The sequence below is a fragment of the Colius striatus genome, chromosome 7 (assembly GCF_028858725.1).
Source record: "Colius striatus isolate bColStr4 chromosome 7, bColStr4.1.hap1, whole genome shotgun sequence".
In the NCBI taxonomy this organism is placed as follows: Eukaryota; Metazoa; Chordata; class Aves; order Coliiformes; family Coliidae; genus Colius; species Colius striatus.
Window position 1 is genome coordinate 35,047,502 of NC_084765.1, and position 25,257 is coordinate 35,072,758.

At 39.8% G+C, this 25,257-nt stretch overlaps 1 protein-coding gene across 1 annotated transcript in view; it reads left to right on the forward strand.

The window, feature by feature from the left end:
• The window catches only part of AGBL1 (AGBL carboxypeptidase 1), a 272,145-nt gene that overhangs the window by 39,153 nt on the left and 207,735 nt on the right, over window positions 1-25,257 (forward strand). Inside the window, exons 7-15 of the mRNA XM_061999859.1 lie at window positions 330-538; window positions 5,052-5,217; window positions 6,139-6,212; window positions 9,076-9,192; window positions 10,184-10,785; window positions 12,710-12,793; window positions 13,840-13,926; window positions 14,345-14,493; window positions 17,785-17,872. Coding sequence (XP_061855843.1) covers window positions 330-538; window positions 5,052-5,217; window positions 6,139-6,212; window positions 9,076-9,192; window positions 10,184-10,785; window positions 12,710-12,793; window positions 13,840-13,926; window positions 14,345-14,493; window positions 17,785-17,872 — 1,576 coding nt within the window. The remainder of the gene's footprint in view (window positions 1-329; window positions 539-5,051; window positions 5,218-6,138; window positions 6,213-9,075; window positions 9,193-10,183; window positions 10,786-12,709; window positions 12,794-13,839; window positions 13,927-14,344; window positions 14,494-17,784; window positions 17,873-25,257) is intronic.

Below are 25,257 nucleotides of genomic sequence, written 5' to 3' on the forward strand. Positions count from 1 at the left end.
CCTCAGGAGCTGCTTTAGTTTCAGTTATTCTTATGGTGCTGCAATTCGAATTATTAGCTGAGAAGAAGATAGGGACTCTGCCCTTTCCCCACTCTTGGTTTGGTTCATCTGGAGGGTTCTGGAGCAGCCCTTTCCACCTAGACAGGAGAAAGAGGGCTTCATTTTTTGTTTATGTATAATTCTAAATGCCTAGCTCAAGCTTAACAAAAAACCCCTTTTCTTCTGACACCATTAAGCAAGAATGAGCAGGTGTTTGTCTGAGTTTGAGCACCACACATCAAACAGTGAGTAGTGGAAAGACTAATTCAGCCTTTCCTCTTCATTTTCAGGGTCTAACAGCAGACGGGCGGTGAACAGAGGCTACCTGGGTGGATTGCTGAGACTCTATCAAGACTGGCATCACAAAGATGTTTCCAACAACTACATTTATATTCGTAGGGGTCTCCTGCTCTGCCTCAAGCACGTGACTGACATCCAGCTGGGCAGAGAGACTTTCCTTGGTTCCCAGGGTATCGAGATTCTCTTCTCAAGTGTACAGGTAAGGGGTGCTTTAAGTGTGTTGGATTAATAGTGCTGGGTTCTGCCTCACAGTACAGGAAATTTCATAGTTTTATCCTGAAATAATATAACATTCCAATGAAAAAAAGTGATAATGTTAAAATGTATTTACTTTTTCACTGTTAGTACTTCAGAAAAGCTGAAATGTTTCAGTTCAAAACTAGTTCCTACAGAGCCTCATGGGAATTGTCAGTAAGAGTTACTTCGGTGTTTCATGAGATGTTTCCTTTCAGATGGGTAATTCCACTCAATCAGTCTTTTATACACAAAGAAAGATGGTGATTTAGCCAGGACTTTGCTAAAAGAAACATCCATCAACTGTTTTTCAGGAGGCTCAATGTGATTCCACAAGGACTATTTCTATTGTCATTCTTACTGCCCAGCACGTTATCTCATTCTTGCACCATCACAGACAGAATAAAAAACCGTCCCTTTCTCCTCCAGAAAATCCATTGCCTCATGATCCAATGTATTTGCTGCTTCACCTTTTCCCACTGCCGTCATGAACAATTCTCCCGTGACTGAGAGATTTCTCGCTAGTACTAAGTGGTAGATCAGTAGAGTTTTTCCACTTAACTTTCCTCAAGAGGAATTGACCACTTTTTCAGGTGGATGAGGTGGCCAGCAGATCTTTCAAAGGAGTGTGGCTTCTGTTAATGAGAAGTCCTTGGCCTGCAGAAACTGAAATCGGGTAGATGGCAACAGCTGCTTGAGGGCAGATGTCAGCTTGTTCCCTTTTAAGCCTTCTGCAGCCCATACAGCTTTCTGAGCTAACATCTCCTGATAGCTCAGCCTGGGAGCAACCTCGTGGAAAGTGCAAGCATGGGGTCACTCTGGGTGAGCAAACAGGAAATGACATATTGAGATGCCAGTAAACACCGAAAACGTTAATCCTTCCAAAGGGTAGAAGTGGAGCGGAAACGACAGCTTCAGGGGCCTCCTGTTTGCTTTATTTCCCTGTTCTGTGCTACGAGGGAGATCTTCAAAGGAGAATTACCAAGGTTAACAAACTCAAAGCCTCAACATTCCCACACTGCTTCATTTGGATATTGACAGTCTTACAGTGTCTCTCTAAGACATGGAGTGTTGGAAGGAGTTTGGCCAGCCCTAGGAGGCCTCGCTGAAGTTCTTCTATACTCTGACCAGAGGCAGAGGCTGCTGCTGCTACTAAAATCTTCATAACCTTCATGGTAGACAGAAAATAGCAAATCCGACCTCCTTGAGAGGAATTGTAGGCTGTAGTAAAAGAGAAAGTTGGTAACAGGGTAAAACAAACAACTGCTTGGGAAAGCAATGGCTGTGTGTGTGTTGACAGTGTTTTAGTGCCTTTAGGAATTTGCTTGCTCTGGTGATTAGTCTTGGTCAAACTCTAAGCAGCTAATGGGATTGCAAAGGTGTTAAAAGCTGGCTAGAAAAGTTCTGTTGAAACTTTAAAATTATTATTTTTTGATAATCTATTGAAGTGGGAAGAGTTTTTCCAAGATGGGTTTATTTTAACCACCTCTAGGAGAACTCCTGTATACAAGGCTGGTTTTTAGTTGAAATCTCTCCGGCTCCTTATTGTATGGGCTGATGGACAGATGAAATACCTGAGCTTTTAATAACCCTTAAGCCTATGTCTTTACAGGAAGAAGCAATAGTTCAAAGACTGTCTCCTTACATAGATTAGAAGTGACTGCTACTTTATTTGAGGAGAATTTAGAGATATATTGAGTTCTGCTCCTACCTGGTATGAAAAATTATTTCAGATAATGTAATCATTTGTGAAAAAAAAGGGAAGCACTTTCTGCTCCTATTTCTTTTTCCAAGCTCTGCCTAGATTTTCCTGGCAGTTAAGTGGCAAGTTCACATTAGCAACTGGCTTTCTGCAGTGACAGAGAGCTGCCTTCTCTCTCCTGCTCTGAGACAAGAAAACAGAGTTGTATCTGCTTTAGGAGTGACATATGCATGGGGCATTATCTTGCTATTTTATCATTTACCCATCTCACTTCTTAAGCATGTCTGATTTCTCTTCAGCCTTCCTGTACTAGGCTCTAGTCTAGGATAATATTATGCTATACTCCACTCTGTTTCTCAGTAGTAGCATTCATTAGCATCCTTACCATTTGACTTACTATAATATTGAAACCTCTTTTTTTGTATACATTACATGTGCATCATAATAAATGGATTATTTCCTATTCAGTATAGAAAATATTGAGTGAGGAGAGCAAAAAGTGGATCTCCCTGAATTCGAGTTAGCTTTACATGGGTTTTATGAGCTAAGGGTTCATTTTATCCGTCATTCACAATATCCCACCACAAAATAAATGTGATAGTTTACACATACACAAAGTGGCCTCCTGTCTATTTCTCAGGTATCACTAAAAAAGCCATTTCCAGTACAGTGATGAAACATTTTTCAGCCATCTGTAAACTGTGTTATCTTGGAATCTGAGAGCACTTTATGAACAGTAATGAAAACAGTCCCACAAATTCGCTGTAAGGTATCTGAAGGCCTGTTTGCACTTGTAAGTGAATTTGCTGTAAAGAAAAAATATGACTTTCAAACAGCATCATTGAATAACTCTGTGTGGAAGTTCATTGTCTGGATGAACATGCCTTGTTCTTGACTATTTCAATTCACTTGGCAGTGAATTAAAATGACTGGCCCAAGGCAGGCATTTTTACAGTCCTGTATTCACTGTTGTAGTAAAAACAGAACAGTTTTAGTAAACTATAGTAACACTGCTCAAGAATATGATGCTGTTCCCACATGTGGACAACATTTCTGTATCTTTCCTTTAATGATAAGAAACAAAGGCAACCAAGCATCCTGTGAATGAATGAATAATTTGAAACACTGGAAATAGAAACCAGTTCTCCTTGGTGTTTAACTACAATAAAACTTTCCTTGGAGATGCTTTCAAAATTGTCTTTTCTGTCTCTCTTGTTCATAACAGCCAGAGATATAGAAATACATATTAAGATTCTTGTAGTGAGTCTTGTAAGCATGTCAGCTTTAGATGATTTTTGTAGCCTCCCTACAGGAATCCTGACTAATCCCACTGAATCTTATAATGCCCTTCAATCATACATGAGAAAACAGAATAAAATCCTGTGCAACCAAAGAAACCCCAACACAGCCATTTCCCTGTTCCTGATTATAATCAAGCACTTTAAGTCCTTTGATCATCTTCCTGGTTCTGCTGAATATATTTTTTGTCTTGTCCAAACCCTAACTTTGTCAGACAATGGCACAAAATATCTATTCTCTCCTCTGGGCTGTTCCATTTTATATATGCTGAACAGATGCAAAAATATTAAATGGTATTAGAATGTATTATAATACTCCTCTTATGCCTTATAGCCCATTTATGCCGCTCATTTGACTTGCACTCCTGTTCTGATGAGCTAAATCTTAGTCAAAAGCAACTAAAGGTAACATGCTGATAGATGTGGTACAACAAGTGAACTTGGGTAGGAGACCAGACTGATTAGTCATCCTCTGATAGAGGCTGTGGTATACTTGCACTGTATTTGAGGAAATCTGAAGGCTTTGTTTTCACCTATTGGTTTTAAGCAACTTCACCTTTGTGCAGCAGCTGTAATTTGCTTATTCAAACTCTCTGTCTCTGTCATACTGAAGACATACACCTACTGTGATCTCCCAGGAGGTCTTTGCTTATAGTTCTGTGGGGTATTTTTTATTCTTTTGTGACAAAAGGCTAAGGAGTTCACTTGCATAGCATGGTAATAAAACCAGAAAAAATAGTATTCTTTGTCTTCAAAGTACATCTGGGCTCTCATAGCTCCTTATACTACTTCCTGCTCTGGATTATAAGGATAGAAAATGTGTAATGCTGCAGGAATTCAATACTTTATGAACAATATATAGTCAACTTTCAGCCTGACTATTGGACCTAATGCTTAAGCATATAGAAGAGAGGACAGGAGGAATACCTTCAATGAGTAGACATTGTGTACACTACAGTAAAATAACAGTATAAATGTACCAGCTCACCTTTGTTAGTTTTGGCATGATAGCTCTGAGTGTAGTCGTGGGGAAGACCCAGAAGCACAGATTTTGGCACATGTTGGCAGCCAAACACATACGTGGGCTACTTGCAGGATTTAAAAGAATTCATAATAAAGAATATAGACAACAGAAGCACTCAAAAGATATGTTAGCCAGGATATTTTAGTTTATGCCACTGTCATGTCTTCCTCTGACTTGGGGCAGAGATAGGGAATGCTGTGTCTTCTATACGGCATGCATCAATCGAAGTCCCCTGAGGTCCATGCTAGCCTGTATTTCTGTAAGAAACAGACTGTGAGAACTTGAGGTCTTGGTGTTCCATCCATATTTCTTTAATGGTAAAATGGAGAAAAGAAAAAAGCCATAAAGATTTCATATTCCAATCAGAAGAGTGCCTCTGCTCTGAAAGATTGTGTGTAATAGGCAGGACAGCTCTAAGAGATAATTCTTAACGTCATTCTCCTTTGGTTCCTAGGACTGTTTGTCTTGCAAAAATCTGGATCCTATCATAAACACTGCAATCCAGATACTGAGAAAGTGCTACCCCAAGGAATCTCTGCCTGTGACGACAGTAAAAAGTTTCTATCTCTTCCCTCTTCCTGGGAATGTCAAGGCTGACCCTCCATGTGAGGAATCTGAAGGTAAATGGCTGAAGAGTGAGTTCAGTAGGAGGAAAAGGAGCATGGTACAAGAATTAAACATGGGATCTGGGGAAGAGAATCTTGGAAGCCTAGTCCTGAGGTTTGCAGTTACAGTTAATCTGATTGCCTGGAGTGTCACTTAGTAAACTTCTCTGAGACCTTCGTAAAGCTCAGACATTCTGTTTGGAGAATACATTAGAAGATTAAAAGGAGCAAGGTAAAAGAAAAGTCCTTCTATTATCCAAAAAAATAATGGTACAGGGTGGACATGGCAGAGGCTGGCAATGCCACTGCTCCATAACAACAGAAAAAGAGACAATTGTGCCTGTACCATGACGGTTGAGGGGGAACACTGACATACAGCTCTTTCCGTAAAGAATTGCAGGCATTCCTTCATTTCTAAAACAAAAGCAGATAGCAGTCATGCTACATGAGTAAAAAAAAGTGAGCTGAAACTTGCTGAAAAGCAGAACTTGAAAAACAGCCACTCCACGGAAAAGAAAAAATGGCAGACTGATGCATACAAGCAATTTCTCTGTTTCATATGGAAGATGCTCAAATACTATAATGATGATAACAGTAAAGCACCCTGATCTAGATAATGTAGATTAAGAGCATCCTATAATATCATTGCAGCCAAGCAGAAAATCTCTGTATTGCCTTGTAATATGAGTTGGATCCATATCATGGTGACATTTGTCATGGTTTTGAAAGACAGTGCTTGACTCCAAGAGAAGAGAGCTTTAACAAGTGGGAGATTTAGTGCCAAATTAATTTGTACCAGAGTAACAACTGGGATCTGCTTTAATCAGGGTTGAAGGCATGTGTGGCACACATAGAAGAGATTGCACATATTTCTCTGGGGGCCTGAGCGGGATATTGCTTTAAACTCTTTGAACTACCTCTTTTCTGCTTCTGTAGGTGACTATGAAAGTGATGGAGAGGAAGAGGCTGACAAAAACTTGGATGACGAGGATGTGGAAAGTAAGGAGGAAGTAGGTATATCAGCCAGTTTCCTTCTGGAAAGTAAAACTTTTCATTGTTAATTTTGACATCCTGATAAGTTGTCTAAGCAGAGACTGTAGATGTGCATGTGGTCCCACATAAACACACTACATGAATAATAGGATACTTGAAAGAAGAAAGAGAAAGCACTGACTTTCAGTGAAGACAGTCCCCTGCATTTATCTTGTTAATTGCCATGCTTGTTACCAAGATGGTGTAACTTGGTGACTTCTCTGTTCCTGCAGAGAGGCTGGTCAGTGTCTCTGAATCATATGCAGTCAGGGATAAATGATGGATCTTTGGTTCCTCTAAGTGTAGACCAGAAATAGCGCTTAGTAAGGAAAGACTGAATTTTCACCTAGGAAGACTAGCCCTCATTCTTACCATATCAGAGCATATTTGGTCTGTCCACTTACTCTGAGAAACAGGTAAGTTCTTTTAAACCACAGCTGGAGCATTTCAACCTATATTCCTTCTTTATTTTCTGCTATACACAGACAACTAGTATAATGAATTATTCAATACTTTCCTGACTTCTCTTCCTTTGCACTCTCCCTGTCATGATCTAACTGGCAAAAGAACCCAAACCCTACCAGCTGAAGATAAGACTGCAAACTTTTATTGTGAAAATACATGCAAGGATATATGCAAAGGTGAAGTAGTGAATGTTGCTAATAATTCTTATCCACATAACGTGGTTTGAGAAGGCAAATTAAAGAAATCAAGTTGCAAATACAGTCTAATTACATACGATTGAGACGTTATGGAAGGGTGTTTTCACTACTTGTCCTGTCTTTTTCTTCTCAAATATTAGACTGATATCACTCAACAAGAAAGGAAGCTTAAAATAACCATAAAAAGAAAACATATGTTAGCTCAACTCCCATTTAGCTGTTTTCATCTGAATATTAGAGCTCATTGAGATGCTTATTAGGAATAGGGTCTGCAGTAAACTCTTTAATTAGTTATCCATTCAGAAACAAATCCTATATGCCTCTGAACTATTTCATCATTCATAAGGATTTACCAGGTAGATGTGAGCAGGGTGTTCTTTGCCAAGTTTGCTCTCAATATGAGTTTTAAACACTATTTATCTGGTGTGCTGGTCATATATCTCCTGTGACAAATCTTTCTAAAAGGAAAGCAAGCAGGGAATGGATAATGAATTTTCAGTTTACCTTTTTTTGTATGAGATCATTTGCACAATATTTCCTGGTATTGATGTAATATTCAAACATTTTCACAGCTGCATAATACATATCTATGCATACTAGTAATACCAACCAAACTGAAACTTGGCTCTACACTTCCATCAGCAACTGTTCTGACAGTTCTATGAAAATCCAAATCATTACACCCACCGTCTACCCTTCTCAGTCCAAATCTTCTGCAAATTTGAAGCTGCTTATGCACCGTTTTGCTGTTACTGGCAAATCCTTTTAAACTAACCTCATAAACTGACCTCTGTGCAGTTCTTCATTGCTTTTTCAACTAGTCCCAAGCAGCAGTTTAGGCTGTTTTGCAATACAAGCACGACTCAGGGTTTGAAACGACAAGGACACTTTTGCATTCAGACAACTTTTTGTTTTGATAACAGAAGTTAGTCGATTTACCATAGGATTGTGTAATCACTTAGGTTGGAAAAGACCTTTAAGATTGAATCCAACCATCAACATAGTACTGCCACATCCACCACTAAACCATGTCTCTAAGCACCACATCTACACACCTTTTAAATACTTGAAAGGATGGTGACTCAGCCACTTCCCTAGGCAGCCTGTTCCAATGCTTAACAAACCTTTTGGGGAAGAAATTTTTCCTAATATCAGGAGCAAATAACTTCTCTGGCATTTGATGAGGCATACTTACTAATAACATGTTGATAGATTTGAATAAGGCTGTAGTGTAATGTCCAGTCACCACTGCCCAGTCTCCATCCTTCCCTCTTGCCTCATATTTTCCTGGTCTCTTTTGCAGTGACTGAATGCTTGACATGGTTCAGTTGTGGTTCTCATATCTGATATTGAGGAGGTTGCACAACAATGCACAGTTGCCTTTGTGAAAGTTTCAGATATGGTCCTTGTTCCTGATATGCTGATGGCTGAGATATAAAAGCTTTTTTCCATATGAAAATATCCAGAAAAATGGAGAGTGTAGAGAATGGATTGGGCAAGGGTTTCAGACTTTTATGACCAGTACTGAGAGATAAAAATAAAATATGAGCAATTGTTGCATGCAAGTTCAATAATATGAATGTCAGTTTGATTGGTAGGCACTCAGAGAAACCATGTGGTTGCCTAAATCAAAGACAGAACTGTCAAGTTTTCCAATTTTGCTGGTGACCCGTGAGGACAGTTTTGCCTTAAATACACTTTGAGAAATTTCTTGCTAAATAAACATTTATTTGATTGTTTCTCTTGATCAGAATATTATCAACCACATCTTTAGGATCTCTGCCTACCGGTTTACACAACGCAAGCAAGGGAATGGTTGATATATTAAGATAGCTGTTGGTATCCCTTGTTTTGAAACCTCCCAGGATGAGGTCTTTATAAAAAGGTTCAAGTTTCAGTCTTTATGCTTTTTTGAATCCATCTTTTCAAAGTATGTCTACTTAGGTACTCAAATATCAAAACATAAATTTCCCCCCCTTTTTTTGGTCTTTCCTCTTTCATTCTGTTTTTCATTCCCTAAAATGACTGTAATGGCTTTCATGACTATGAGAAGACCAGTTATAAGACTCATTGAATGACTGTGATGTCATTAGAAATCAACTATGTTCTGCAGAATATTACTTTAACAGTCATCTTTGACATGTTTAATACACATGTTTTTCTAATTCTGCTTCCATAGGATTATGACTTAGAAACAGATGTGAACAAATTGAGGTCAAGGCCAGTGCTTGACCGGCCAGAGGAAGAACTTGGACAATATGAAGCAATGTGTCCAGAACTTTCCCATAATATTCAGGTACTACCACAGTGTGGCTTCCTTTATTTGTGAATATTCAAGAGTTTGAGAAATACATGATAGAGAGTACTGACAGGAGATATTTAGACAAGACTATTACAAAAGGAATCCTACATGTCTTATGGGTCCAGAAAAAGTAAAGATTAAGACTTCTTGCTACAGTTTATTGATGTGAATCGAGTGATAGAAAGGGAGTGATGTTATTTTGTGCATATTTGGCTGGGCATGGATTAACTTAGCACTATTGAATCAACTGCCACACGAGAAATCTGTCACATGGTAATTTGTATTTTTGTATTGTATTCAGCAATATCGAGATCAGAATGAGATGTGGAAAATAAATACTGTCAACCAATGTTTTGAAGGAAGAGGTGGAGAAGATTGCACTGCTGTTGAACTGCACAGTTCAAATCATTGTTCTGTTGCAATTTGTTGCAGTTTCGGACATGAGTTGGAGCATTTCACTTACTACAAGTCTTGGAAATTAGGAGATGTGAAAACCATGATTCAAATAGGAATCTGGGAAGGATCACTGGCTTAATATATCTCCTGTACACACAATGCTGTGACATTTATTATGACCATAAGTACTCAAATGTGATTAAATTTATACTCCTGCATGAAGGCAGGGGTGGAGTTTTGCATGACAGATTGTCCTCCTTTACACTGCTGCAACATTTATATTACAAAAAATGCCTTGCAAATTATCCTCCCTAATGTGTTGGAACAATCAGTTTTGGTTGGAGATGACCCACACAGATGACTCAATCTGATCGTTTTAGTTTGAGGACTACTGTTGAAACAGCTTTGTGAATAGAAAAATTCTGGCAGGTGGTCAATGGGCTGATTCTAGTCTGTCTGTCTCATTGGATGAGTGCAGTTTTGGGAGATATGTAAATATTTTATCATTCTTCCTTGAAAGGTTTCTCCTGGAAGAAGATACAATATGTCTTTAGTTTCTTTTCATTTCTTCTGCTTTTTAAATTTAAAGGAGCTTGAATCAGAGCCTGAGGAAGAAAAGAGCTTCCAAGACAGAACTGAGAGTCTTTCCTCTACTCCCTCTAATTTCATTCCAAGTGCTACTTGTGTGAAACATCCAAATTACAGATGGAGAAACCAAAGTGTCACAGAGATGGAACCAGATCCAGGGGAAAAGAATTTCCAAGTCCCACTGCAGAGCTGGACAAAGGAGGAGAAATGCAGATGGGATCAAACTGATGAAAAGAGAGACATTGCAGTAGCAGCCCAAGATACAGATTTCTGGGATGAGGAAGATCCAACCAGGAGACAAGTGCTTGCTTTGCATCCTCTCCCAGAAGATGCTGCTTGGTACAAGAAAGTGTTTCACCCTGAATGTGAGACCTCAACCAATACTAATCCTGGAGGGATGCTGGAGAGCTCAGATGTAGTGGCAAATCTTCTGGAGAAACACCAAGGGGATATCCCATTCCACAGCCCTCACTTCTACACAGCCAGGGCAAAATGTGTTAAGTCTATACCAGACTACAAAGACTTGGCATTCCCTGATTTCTGGGGTCACCAGCCACCTCCTTACAGCAAGCCCATGTTGGAGCGCAAGTATGGGGTTCAAAGGTGATTGTGCTTTAATGTAATTCCCACATTGAGAACTCTCAGACTCAAAACTAGTTAGTGTGTGTTTTGACCATAAACTCTTCGAATGTTTTACTTTATAGGCCAAATTTGGGGTGATTGAATGATTTACTCCAAGGCCAAACAGCAGGATAACATTTTTTGGGGGTTCTCCTCCTTAGGAAAGGAAAAGAGTATTCAACTGTATTCTGGACAGGATTAGGAATCAGTAAGCCTATTTCCCATCTCTGACACGGACTTTCTGTGTTTCAGTGGATGAGCTGTGAACTAGTTGAGTGTTGCTTTCTTTATCTCATAGATCAAGATAGTAGTGGTGACCCTGGGGTGAGATTTCTGTGGCTTCTGGGAATCCATAAAGACTCCCTTATCACTTATGCCAAATACTTATTGATTAAACTAGTTATTGATAAATGTATCAACGTGACGTGACTCTAAACTGATCAAAGCTCTGACATAGATTAACTGATGGCTTTTCTTTAAATTAAGCAGACCAAGATCCAGAATAAGCTGTGAATCTGTGACCTTGTTAGAACACAAATGAGAATAAGTTCATTTTAGAGATGGAGAAGACTCTGTGTCCTTTTAGGATATGTGTTTTTGCCTTCAGTCTTGCTCTTAATCCAGCCTTCTTTAGTGCTTCCAACACTGGGTCCCATTTGGTTCTTTGAGGAAAAATCCTTTCTGTCCTTTTGGAGCTGTGCCTGTGTCAGTTTGTTCTTGGGAATCTCCTACTGCTGTGTCCCTTCTTGCTGGGCCTCTTTTTCTCTGCCTGCTCTATGGGGTCCTCCAAAATCTTCTCCTTCCCTAGCATGCACAATTGCTTCTGGGAGCTCTGTCATGAGCCAGAGAGCAGCAGTGTGGATGAGGTAAGTAAGCTGCTTTCCCTCCCTGCTTCCCATCCTACTAGGAGAAGACAGCATACATGGCATGTGACACGCAGAAATAAACATATCTCCCCTCTGGCACGCTGCTAGAGGCTGCTGCATTTCTGATGTAATTTCATGTATTCAGATGGAAGGGAGAGCTGTATTTCAGAGCTGTGCTGGGAGAGGAAGCTCCTCTTTCAACTACTGTTTTGTCAATTCTATATGTGGTTGTGTGTAATGACTTTACATTTCTTTTAGTGACTTAGGGAATTATTAGCAGATACCAGAGAAGCTAAACTTTACAGTTGATCAATGCTAATCAAATGGCATTTGTGAAGACCACTAATTTCTGACCTCTAGAGAGATAATGATTCTTTCTGTATCAAATATAAAAGTAAACATCTTCTTTAGAGGCAAAATCACTCTACCATCTTCTCCTTGCACTGTTGCTCTAAAAGCTTTGCATTTATGATTCTAATAACATGTGTAACCATACAGCTAAAATAATCACATATGCTTCAGGGCATAACATGATTGCTACAAAGGTCAAGAAGAAAATCTGATGTTCCACATTTGATCATCTTTAGGGATCAGAGAACTTCAGTTTAATAATGAGTAGAATTAGCTTGATTTAGAGTCAAGATTCACTATGAGACAGACTAGAAAGTTTGTAAGTTATGACAGATATTTCCTCACAGGGCAAGGCTGGCCATTTGGGAGACTGACATTGACTGGGAAGAATTGTGGATAATAACAAACTTGAGAGAATATTGTAGAGAAAAATTTTACAGAATCAGCTGTTTAAACCAAAAGGGAATGCAACAAGAGTTTTCTCATGGAAGAAAAACTAATATTAAAAAAACCCCAAATAAACAAAAAACCCAAATGAATTTCACCTGAAATTAGCACATAAAAGACCTCTTTCTTACCAATTGTTCAAAAGAATTTCCTATATCTCTTCATATTTCTCCTACAAAATTACCCTATGCAGAGATTTCTCACAGTGTCATTACAATTTGCCTTTTTCTTTCTTTTCCTAGGGACAAAATATTAGATGATGTTCGTCGTCTAATCCATCCTGGTGATGTGATAGGCAGAACTGTCTTTGATTTAGATGAGCCCAGGTAGGTAACTTGAGTACTGTAACCAGGAGTACTGCTAGTGCTGGGTTAGGTAGTGAGTTCAGTTTGCTTGTTCAGCTCTGATAAAGATATAGAATAACTTAGAAGGTAAGGACCCAACAGGAAAAATATATACGAGAAGTAGATTCCTTGGCTCAGGGGAAGTCACTGGAGCAAAAGAGCCTCAAAACTTTGTAGACAGAACAAGAAAATCTTTGAATCAAAGCAAATGTGTGGTGTCCCTGGAAATGTCTGTGTTGCATGTAGTGATTTGGAAGAGAAGCATGAAGGCTAGTGCAGGGAATGGTACTCTATGAATCCTGATGCAGTCTTTGCAAACTTAAGCAGTGATTCCCAGGGAGAGTGCAATTCAGAGTCTGTACAGCCAGTGGCACAGGCTGTAGATGTGCCCTGAAAGGTGTAGGACTTATAAAAGGCTCTGAAAACAAGCATTCAGCCTTGTGAACTGCTTTAAGTGCTCAACTACAGCTAGTAATCGTGGTCTTTGAGCAAATGTAGCACAGGGCAATTGAGAAAGTCCCAAATATGAAGAAATTGCATTCAGAGGAAGGATGAATGATTCAGAATATTATTTAGAAGAAAAAGAGATGAAGGACAGTTTGAGCTAGGATAAAGCTGTGATTATTTTCAAGATAAATTTAAGGGTTTCTAAGCTTTAGGAGAAGGAAACTATAGAGATGAGAGAAGAGAAAATACAATTACAATAGTAATTGTATAAAGTTGCCTTGTGCAATTAATAAACTAATGGGAATCAATTAGAGGGGAAAGTAGGTGGAATAAAGTAAATACAAATTGGGATGAAAGGGTGTCTTGGGAAAGAAAAAGATGTGATTTACAGTCATTAACCAACAGTAGAGAAGAATATTGCTATTGATAAGGAAGGTTATAGATTTGTTCACCTCTTGCTACTTCTCAGGGTCTCACTTATAAAGAAATTATAAACCCCTATTTTAGTGTATAAAAGGTGCTGAGGAAGGCATGCCTTTGAAGTAACCTGCTATAGGTACCCTTGCTTTGATTTACTGCAGTCACTCAAGCCCAACTGCTCCAGGTTGTCTGACATTCTTCTCCAAGTTTGAATCAGGAAACCTTCGCAAAGCCATCCAAGTGCATGAGTAAGTACCCTGCAGTGGCTGTGTCCCAGCCTGCCTTTCTGCTGTGGCTGTGTCCCAGCCTGCCTTTCTGCTGTGGCTGTGTCCCAGCCTGCCTTTCTGCTGCAGCCAGAGCATGATGTGGTGGGGAACTCCCCTGGTTTTGGAAAGGGTCAGCCAGAGAAGCAGGTTGTATGATGCAGAGCTTATCGTGTCTTCAAACACTTCAGTGTCATGAAAGTAACAGTGAGAAAACAGAGCTCATAATATTTTGACATGACTAACATAGTGTGAGTGCTTAATGATGCCTTTGGGTGCTGCTGTGCTTTGACTTTCACTGGATATTAATGAATTTGATTATATAGCCTGCTGTCCTCAGCAGGTTCAGTGGCAGACTGCTGGGGTGTTCATGGCTACCACTTTTTCTGGTCTTCCTTTACAGGTTTGAATATGACTTAATTCTGAATGCAGATGCAAACAGCAACCAGCACCACCAGTGGTTCTACTTTGCAGTCAGTGACATGAAATTAGCTGTTCCCTATCGCTTCAACATTATCAACTGTGAGAAGTTCAATAGCCAATTTAATTATGGTATGAGTCTTTGGGGAATTGGGGTAGTCTTCTGTTCACAAGAACGTCTTTCTAATGCTGTAAAGGTTTTGAACTCTCCATGTCTATAAAGGAGACTGTAAATTTAATCTTATCTGCCTTGAAATGTCCTGAAAGCTGCTTTAGACTTGTCAAAGGACTTTTCCCTGTCTTCAAGAGGACAGAGGAGTAAGCTGAATATTGAGTCTTGGGAGAGCATTTGGGGCAGAAAGGAAAAGTCATTGTTCTGTGTTTAGAGACCAGAACTAAGGAAGAATGGCACTGGGTTTGGCAGAGGGGAGAAAAAAAGACAATTTGTTGGAATTGCATAGCAGCATAGGATTGGAAAGCTTTTCTAATATTTACATAAATGTAGATAATCATCAAACAAATATTCATGACTCTTTAGGCTTATGCTGAAAGGCACCTCTGCCTTCAGACCTGCTGAGGCTTCTGCTGGTATTGACAGAAGAAAAAACAATCTTCCTTGCCATCTTTGAGGTCCTGTCATAGCTGTGGTTCAAGAAGGCAGCATTGCTCAGAAATAGGCATTACAAATCCTAGCTTTCCATGCCCATTTTAGAAGAGAAATTATTTCTTCTGTGTGGAGACTGTGGGTTGAATTCTTAGCTGGTACAGGCTGTTTTTTTTATTTGTTTCCATGGAGCTGTGTTAATTTACACCAGCTCAAGACCTGACTCAGAATGTTTAATAAGCCCCAAATATCAGACTTTGCATTCCTCTGAAGCCCTGTGGATACAGCCTTTGACATCACTAGGAGAACTCTCTCAGGATCAATGTACCTAAAATAAATAGCACTAGGAACTGGAATGTCCTGTCACTTGTATTTGTGAAACAGGATGGATGAGTGGCATAATGAATTATAAGGCATTTGTTCTTTAACCCTAGGGGCAGGAGTTCAAATATTCATATAGATTCCAAATGGAAATGAGTGGGTTTTTGGTCATCTCATTCTACTTCCCTGCATTAATGAACAGTTCAATGTGCTTTGTCTGGTAGCAACCTGAAAATGAAGTACATTAAGGTCCTACTGTAAACCCCAGTACAGCCCCCGATACAGCCACCAGTAGCTTCCTAGCTAGAGATTCTGGCTATTATTGGTGGGAAGTTCCTTGTTATTTTCTGGTTGGCCATTGTCAGCATTTATAATCTCATTGTGTGCACCTGAAATTGTACAAGGCTCACATGTTCAAGCATGAAATGATAAATACATTGTGAAGAAAGAATGTGGCAATACCATCTGATGTAAGGAGGGAGGCTGAGCCATGGCTTGCTTTATATGGTATGTATGTGGGACTGACTGTTAAAGCAACTCTTCTGTGGGTTCCTTTTGCTGCTATGAGAGGGCAGTGGTACTCTAGCTTACGTGGCTTGGCTGAATGATGCTCAGTACACCTTGCAGCACATGGATAATATTTACACAGACTTTGTAAGAGATGCTGTTCTTTTGCTACATTCCCTGTGCACTTTCCTGGGCTAACATCCATGCTAGAATACTAAAGGCTTCCAGTTGTGATTCAGTGCCAAACAGCCATGATGGCAATACTTTCCAAGTCCTGGTCACTGATCTGTTTTGATTTTCCCCTCCCTTTTGCTCTTGGTTAGATGACATTGTGTAACTTTCAAATCAGCAAAAATAATATTTAATGAAATAGTTATGACCAGGAGCAGAACAAGTCAGGAGGTGAAGCCTCCTCCTCTCTCCTTTACCCTCCTTCCACTAACTTACTCTACCGTGGGAAATAATGGGATTTTTGTCAGAAGCCTGATTTGTGGGTGCTTTCTAAAATGGAATGTTTCCATGGGAAAGGGGGAAAGGGATTTGGGTCTTTTTTTTCAATTAAAATGAGATGTCAGTCTGGTATCAACCATCACTCTGAGGCAGTTTGGTGCTCTTGTCCAAAGGGAGGGCAAGAGGTGCCATATGGGATAGTGAGAGCACTGCAGATCATGGGCTCCACATCCTTTGTCTGATGAACTAGGACTCTGGGCAGATTCGTATCTCTTGAAACTCACTGTAGCCTGTGTCCAGGAACCAAACACAGAATTTGTTCTTGTACATACGTGTCAGCGCTGGCTCAGGAAACAGCAAGGTAGACGTTACTTCTAGCTGTAGGCTACTTAGGTGGTACCCCACACCACAGCCAAAGTTGAGCTGGAAAGGCATTTCTGACAGAACACTTGCTAGCTCTTGAAGCACTGGAGAGTTTAACAGAGAAAGAGTGGAAACTGAACAGCTACTCATGGAAATATATCAGTATTAATGTTTTTTCAAGCATCACCTCTTCCCAGCACAACAATGGCCGAGAGAGGGATGAGGGGGCAACTTATCAACACCAATACGTTCTTGAAAGGGTGTTTTTCCCTTTCACAAAAGTTCCACCAGCATCATTGCTGGGCTCAGCTGTGGCTGTGCTGGGTTCACTGGAGCTGGCTGGTACTACCCTGGGGCAGAGGCTGGCTCTGCACCCTCCAGCCACCTGCAGCTCGCCAGAAAGATCCTGGTACAGAGAGCTTTGCTGGTGAAGGCAGGTTCCTTATCATACCTGTAAAAGAGCAGGCAGCTGTGTAGAGCAAAGGGATTTGACACAAAAACTGCCTGCAGATGGGCTGGCTTTGTGGAGCTGTGCATAATGTATATGCAGCTCAGATCAGAGAAAGCCTTGTACCTCGAGGCATGAGATGGTAATATTTTGGAGGTCAGAAAGAAGTCATTTTCTGGTATAACACAGTACAAAGATGAATGTTAATGTTATCAGCATTAATGACACATGGGTATTATTTAGGTCTAATGGCAAGTTTAAACCTTCTAGTTTTGCTTGCTACTTTCTGAAGGTACAGTACTGGATGCACTGCGGATATCTAATGATGTGGTAGCATTAAGCTTTCAATAATGGTGCAGCCAGGCATAAAATATTGGAGTAATGAAATTACTGATCTTGTTGATACTTTGATTCCTATTCTTTCCTTTTCCTTCCTCCATTTCTAAACAGTGCAGCTTGAAGTCCTCTTTTGCAAGGGCCAGTAGGATAATTTATTTTCTAATGAACTCCATTCAGCTCATTTCTTCTGAAGGTTCTTTTTTTGTACAGACATAGCTACATCAGAACAAAGCAGAGGGCTTTGGGAAATGTATTTACTTTGCACAAACTATCTGCAGAGAAAGCACAGATGAAATAATGATGTTTCTTGTTTAGCCATTCCCTCCCCCCCCACCCCTCTCTTTTCCAGCCAGGGAAGTCATGTCACTTGAAACTCTCTTGTTTTATGTAGGCATGCAGCTGGTTATGTACTCAGTGAAGGAAGCTCTCCAGGGCAGGCCTTGCTGGCTTCGGGCAGGCCATGATATCTGCTACTACAAGTAAGTGCATTTTTTTGGTGAATAATTTGTGGTTTGCCCTCCCCTCTGTTCTCCTCCTGTTAACTGTATTGATGTTGTTAACCTTTGACCACCAGTACCACCTCTCTCAAATGACTTGAAATTGGTGCTAGTTCAATGTGTTATGTGCTTCCACCTCCAGAAAACAGCTACAAGTGAGATCTCTGTATTAGATTCCTGGGGAGAAACAGGGCATGTGCAGAATTCACTTCTCTAGGAGGGATGAGGAGGAAAGGGAATGAGGAATGCTCAAACCTTGCTGATGCAGCCAGGAATGCAAGGAAGCTTAACCCACAGTGTAGTAGCTGTTTCCCCTGTCCAGGAAGAAACAAGCTCTAAGGCATCATTGTTTTTCTTTTGCATACCCTGACATTTCTAAGAGATGGCCAAGGAGCTAAACAAAGGGTTAGCATATACATATAGATGTTGGGATATGTGTGTGTATGTATATACACTATATAAATGTATCTGTAGAAATAGACATATATGTATTTATTTGTGAATCTATCTCTATACCTTGGTATTTTCATGAGCTACCTTTCTCTGCAAAGCTGAAACACAAATTCTACATATAGATCACATAGACTGGTAGCAGAGACAGTAGGGATTAACCTTGCTCTCTGTCCTATGGTAACTTATGTCTTTCTACTGGAGCCAAGCAACAGTGGTGTGTAAAGGAGTACTGAAAGGCTCAGTGCTGATATTTATCCAAGTTCCCCATTTTAGCCTGTTTCTGCCGTGTGTCAGAGCCTCATAAGAAAAGCACTAGATCTGTCTCATCTTTCACTGTATCTGAGCTGGAAGTTGATTCATGTGAGAAACATTCTCACTTGGGTGTCTTGTTTCCATGTAGAGAACTGATCCTCTGATTCATTCTAGTTACTACAGCCAAAGGAGCCAAGTGCAGAGCTTGGGATTTGAGTAGGCTGAATTAATCCTCTTTTATTTTCTCATGGCTTTCAAAATGTTATCCACAGCACTAATTAGTTTAAAGATGACAATTGGAAGGATTTTTGGGACTAAGATATCTGGTACGTTTTGGATTAGAAAGTCTGTGCAGAGTTGAAGGTTGAGGGACAAAATAGAACAAGTAGGGAAGTTACTGGTGTGAGTAAATTTATTTGATTGAGTGTCTGTGAGTAGGCTGTCTGGGAATGATGAAGAGTGGGGTGATGCAAGCAGGAAGAGGAAAAGGAGATCACATGTTGGGGATGGATCTCTAAAGGTCCCTTCCAACCCTTACCATTCTATGATTTTATGAACTGGTAGAGCATTATGGGTGAAGTTGTTAGTAACCAAATACTGCAGTGTTTGGTGTTTATTTCCTCCTGGCCTTGCCTCACAGAGCCTGAAAGCTGAGGCTGAGAGTGCCTGAGTGACAAGTTTTGCTGTTTAATTTTTTTCTTGTTCTTCCATTATTTTTTTCCTGTCATGATTTCTACTAGCCAATTTGCATCACCAAAATGCTCTGATGTCTCAGTACTCTGTGGGCACCTGGTACTGCAGTAGGCACTGTGTAAACAAACCGAAAGTCTCATCCTTGCCTCTAAACCTTGTAGTGGAAGCACAGGGCTTGAGCTACTCAATTGCAGACAGGCAGGGAAATACAAGAAAACAGAAAGATGTTAATGCAATTAACAGTAATGATAATTATCCAGCACTGTAAGTAGTGCTCTCAGGACAGAGGTGAACTCTCCTGGTTGTTCTAAATGGTATTCTTCCCTCCAGGAACTCATGTGATGAGGCTGGCTTTAGAAACTGATGTGAAATAATGGGCTTTCTCTTCGTAGGAAATTGTGTTGTTGACAATTGTTGACAATTTTGCTGTTAGGTTCAGAGGTGGCTGTGTTCACAAGTGGATTTGATGAGACAATAAGCTCAAACAATGATAGCAGGCTGCCTTCCAAAGTTAGCAAAACCTCAAAGGTGTATTGACACAAAAAAAATTCCAAGTTGTGCCAAATATCTATTGTCGTATCTCCTTTTTTTGGGGGAGGAGGTGGGGGTGGAGCCAGGAGGTCTGAAGGCTCAGATTATCCCCTCTTAACCTGGTTTCCTGTCTGTAGCAATTTTAGTAACTATTTTATTGTGTTCCAAATACTCTTATGACTAAACTTAATTCACCTAACCTCTTCTACCTCAAGAGCTAACGAACTTTGGTGCAGTGGCTTCCCTTTGCTTGCTTGCAACCTCTTGCTTCTGGGACTACGGACTTCTGGTTAGGCAAACTACATGCTGACTACCATAGCAGTGACTTGTCATATCATTAACAGGGCAGTTATTGTTCAGTGATTAAACAGCAGCTAACTTCTGAGATTAAGTCATGATTGTACAATTAGGCTTGCAATCAGACTCCTGCTCAAAATATGTGTGAGAATGGAGTTGTATTGATTTGGAATATTCTGTGTTTTCTAACTGTACATTGAATTCTATGTCAACATATCTACCTAGGATGAGACCTGTCTTATTTAGTGCTTATTACCATTATTTACATGTTTTTGTATATACAAGAATGCACATCACACACATATGTACTTTCATCTGTACTGAAACTCTAATATTTTTATTTTAATGATTATAAAAGAAATTGCAGGTCATGAAAGGATGTAAGTGGGAGGAAATATGAAGAAAGTATGTTTGGGATTGCTCAGACCTAGGCTGAGAATAGGAGGAGATGGGATTGATATCATGCTGCCTATGTATAGGGAAAATACTCCATTTCCACTCCTTCTGGCCACAGATATCCTGGGGTGGAACTGGCACTTTTTGAAGGGACTTTTGAAGGCACTTTTTTTACCTCATGTAATGACTTTCACCAGAAGTTATTCATAAATAGGGGAAAAGAGTCATATAAGGAACTCAAAGATGCCCTTCATTGCTTTTGTGGAAGGGCTCTTACTGAGAGCAACCTGTGAGCTGAAGGACAGTGAGAGGAAAGGTACATTTGCAAGGCATCTGTGTGATGCACATTGGCTGATCTTTGCTGACATTCATCTTCACTGAGGATGGGACAGTTCACTCATAAAGATGAATGCTGTGGCACAGCTCTGTCATCACATACCTTTCCCATATGTCTCACGAGAGTTTTTATGTTATGGAGAATATTAGCAGTGCTCTTGTCAAAGGGAAACTGAGTGACACTTCTGCTCCATCTTATTGCCTCTCTGTGAAGTGACAGGATACACCCATGATAAACAGAGTTGCAGTTACAATAAGATCATCTAATTCACTTGCTGTCTTGGCAGCTTTTATGCATTGAATAATATTCCTTTCCAGCAAATTATTTAAGGAACAGCCTCAGTGTGCTGAATTGGTGACAATGTGCTTGTGCCTTTGGTTTCATGCTTCATTCTAAGCTTATTATCTAACCTTCAACTTTTTCAGACAATAGTCGGTTCGCAAATAGTAATGAGGTACATGGAATGTTTTGTTCTCAGATCACTACTTAAGACTTGGCTGTTTGGTGATCATAATGGTGTTAGAACTAGGTTTTCTCTTTTCAGTATCATTATAATCACATTAGATGAAATCATCATCATAGCATTATCAGGCCACCTCTCAGTTCTAATATCTACAACAGAGGGCTGAGACACCAGTCTCAGCCTGAGAGCACCTGACCCTTACAACGTGACTGAAGGCCTTAATAGAAAAATATTCCCACAGACATCTTGCTTTAACTGGGACTCTTCCTGCAACCTTCACAATAAAGATGCCTTAACATGGTTTTGCCCTTCAAAAGGAAGTTTTATTGTACATTTTCCAGTTTCCAGTGTGGCAGACCTCAAAATAACAGCCATGCCCTATAATTACTGTTGTTTTTTTTTCCCAGTATGAACAAAGGTGTTACTAAAGCATATTGCACTACACAGCCAAGCTTAGAGATGTTAAGAAGGTCAGGGCGTGTAAAATGAGGACACTAGACTCCAGGTGGTAGAAGGACTTTGGACAAAGGGAATGCATCAGCAGATTAAAAGTGATAAATAGTTTACTTTCCATTTAGACTCTGTTTTGAAGGACACAGAAATCTAGAATATTGACATCTTTGGCCATTTTAGCCTAAGCAAGTGCTTCCAGTGCTTTTCAGTGTACTAAATGCTGCAGACAGGAAGGCTAAAGATGAGATGACCAAGAGATGTTGTTTATGTATCACTTAGTGCTTCTGAATTCCTGAGTTGCAATCCAGTTCTGTTATTGACCTGCCTGTATATTTGGCTAAATGGCTTCACCTGTCTATGTCTCAGTTTCCCCATCTATAAAGGATGTAAAATTACAGTCACTTATCTGCCACCCAAAGAATGGAAATAGATAAATGAGAGGCAAGTTTTAATTAGATAATGCTTGCAAAGGTCTTTTAAGCTCAAGAAATTATTGTGCAATGTAAGTGATAAGTAGTATTATAATTATTATAAATTAACTTTCCATCACAGCTATGCTAGAAATATACTACCTGTATGTTATTTCTGAAGCAAAATTATTTCACTCTTACAAAGTGACTGAAAGGCACAATTGGTACAGCTTGCATGCTGATTAAAAAAAAAAGCCCTCACTCTTGTCCCCTATTTTCTTTCTAGTAATCAGCCTAGTTGTTTCTAGAGAGTATGTGAGACTGAACATTTTTTTTAAAAGAGAACACAAATAAGATAGTGAGGCCCAGATGTTGACAGGGTGTTTTTTTTCCTTCCCTCGTCCTCATTTGTTAATTTGGCCTTCATTCTGCTATGGTAGAGTGTTGTGATGAAAAGAGGATGAGAAAGAAAACCTACCAGTGTGTTGGAAGAACAAGGAGGCAGCAGAGCCATCTTGGGGTGAAAGCAGCAAGAGAGGGAGTCAAAGAGGAAAAATGCTATTGAGATTTCTTTTAAAAAGATTCAAAGCTACTGCATTGTAGGATGGATTGTGAGGAGACCAGATCATACACAGTAACAATACATGACCATTTACACTGCTTACACACAGACGTTTTTTCTTTTTAATGCATGAAGTGAAGAATATTGAAGCCTCACAAAGCCACCTGTAAACTTCCTTTTACTACCAGATAGTTTGCTGTAGATTGAAACAAGTGTCAAGAAGTGATTCAAAAGTCTGGAGATATCTCTTCTGGACAGGTAGTTTGCTGGAACAGCAGAAATCCTCAGAACAAGAATGAAATATGGTGCTAAGTGGTGCATTGAGTGCTGTGCATCAGTACCCTCAAGATCATGCAATCTGTCATGTAATCTGAGCACTGAAGACATTGCCTATCAGCATGGCATCAAGTTCAGAGGTGGCTGGTGCTGCAAAACATCACTTTAGACAGGAGAGACATTTTTGGCTGCAAAATTACAGACTATATAGAGGGAAGCATTTACTGGAGCATGAGGGACAGGTGTGAATAATGTGTATGTAAGATATTTGGGTAATATCCACCCACAAAGGTCCACTTCTTCTCACATCTCTAACCACAATTATGAATTTGGAGGGGAGGACTCAGATGATCTCAGCACTTTGTGACAGTTCTTTATAATAAGGTCATCTAACCTTTTAAGTGACACTGAATATAATAGAGGCTATGAAGATGAGTACTTCCCTTGTGCACTATACAAGAAATGGCTCTTAATTATCCTCCACTGTCAAAATTAATAGGAACTAGATTAAATGTCATTGTTGTGAAGTGAAAAAAAAAGTACTCGAATCCTGGATCCACTAAAGTATGTATATAATAAGTAGATGTTTCTATATTTCTGGATTCATTGCAATTTCTTTTCTCTGAGTCCTTTTGTCCAATATTAAGGTGGTTTATTTGCAAAAGAAATGTTAGAGTGAAGGGTTCAGCCGAGAATAAAATCATAGGCTTTTCAGTTTGCCCCTGTGACTCAGTGTTCCGCTACTATCTTTTGATCTGGTCAGTATCACTCACCCCACGTATTCCTAACTATTAAATTCAGCAGCATTGTATTGTGTCTTCCTTATGAAAAAGAGTTGATTATTTTGGAGAATTTGACAAGAATAATTATCTTTTCTTTCCACCTCTTTGAATAAAAATGAACAGCAGCAAAATAAACTAGTATTGTAAATTTCAGGAGCTGAAATTGCATCTTTTGGTTGCCTCTTCTATTTTGCATTTTAATGCAACATTGATGATAACATTTGTCAAAGAAAACTCACAGTCCTTCAGAATCAGAAGGTTTGGCAACAGCATAATTGGTGCAATGTGGGAAAAATATTGTTTGAAATGTACTTATGGGTGTGATTTGCTGTGAGGCCTCTTGCTAAAGTGCATGAATTGCCTCTTCATCTCTACTGAAAGAAAACTTTCTTGCTCAGCCCAAAGACATCACTTTATCAATGTCTCCTGCAAGAGATCTGGTCCTGGAACTAGGTTGAAAAGCATACTTCGAGATTCTGTAGTTTTAATGAAGGCAGTGTCAAGGCCCTGATCCACTCACCCAGACCCTCTGTCTATGGGCCCAGGAGCTCTAGTTGAGCTATATCCTGGCCCCTCAGTTTCTGACTGAGCTCTGTTGTAGTGAGACTCCATCTCAGATACTGTTGTGTCTGTGCTTTGCTATCAGTTCTAGTAATTTCCATCATGATCCATCATCTGACCTCATGGCTTGACCCAGAATCTGTCTTATCATTACAAACTTGTATGATGATCAGGACACGTGGTCGAAGCTTTTCCCTTTCCCTTTCCCTTTCCCTTTCCCTTTCCCTTTCCCTTTCCCTTTCCCTTTCCCTTTCCCTTTCTCTTCTTTTTCTTTTTCTCTTTTTCATTTTCTTTTTCTCTCTCTTTCTCTCTTTTTATCTTTCTCTTTTTCTCTTTCTTTTTCTCTAATTCCTAGAACATCCCCTTTCCTGTAGTGGAACTGAATGGTTGGTTTGGCAGGGAATTAATATTTTTCTAAATATCTGGGTTTTCACAGGATATTTTCAAAGGGTATTGTTCAAGGCTTTGAATAGGTATCTACATTACAAGGTAATTTGGATGTTGGAAGAAATACAGCAGTGTTAGCTGAATACATTAGTTTAAATATGTCTGGCCTGTGCTATACAAACTAGTATTAACTGGCTTCTTATTTGCAGCTTCACAAAGTGAAACAAGCTGTTATTTTCCTATGAGAGTACTCTCATCTATCAGGAGCACGTGACTGGCTGCAACGCTCTATGGCCAGTACTGCCACATCCAATTCTGCTCCATAACTCCCTGCTACTCTAATTGTACTGTGTGAACCCCCAGACATCCTTGAATCTGGTGTACCACTTAGGTCAGTGATACTTACCACTGTGATAGTCTTTTTATCTCTATCTAGTAGACCCACTGCTTCTTTAACCTTCATTCTTTTATATAACTTCTAGATGTGTTACTAGAAGTTGTTTAGCACCATGAT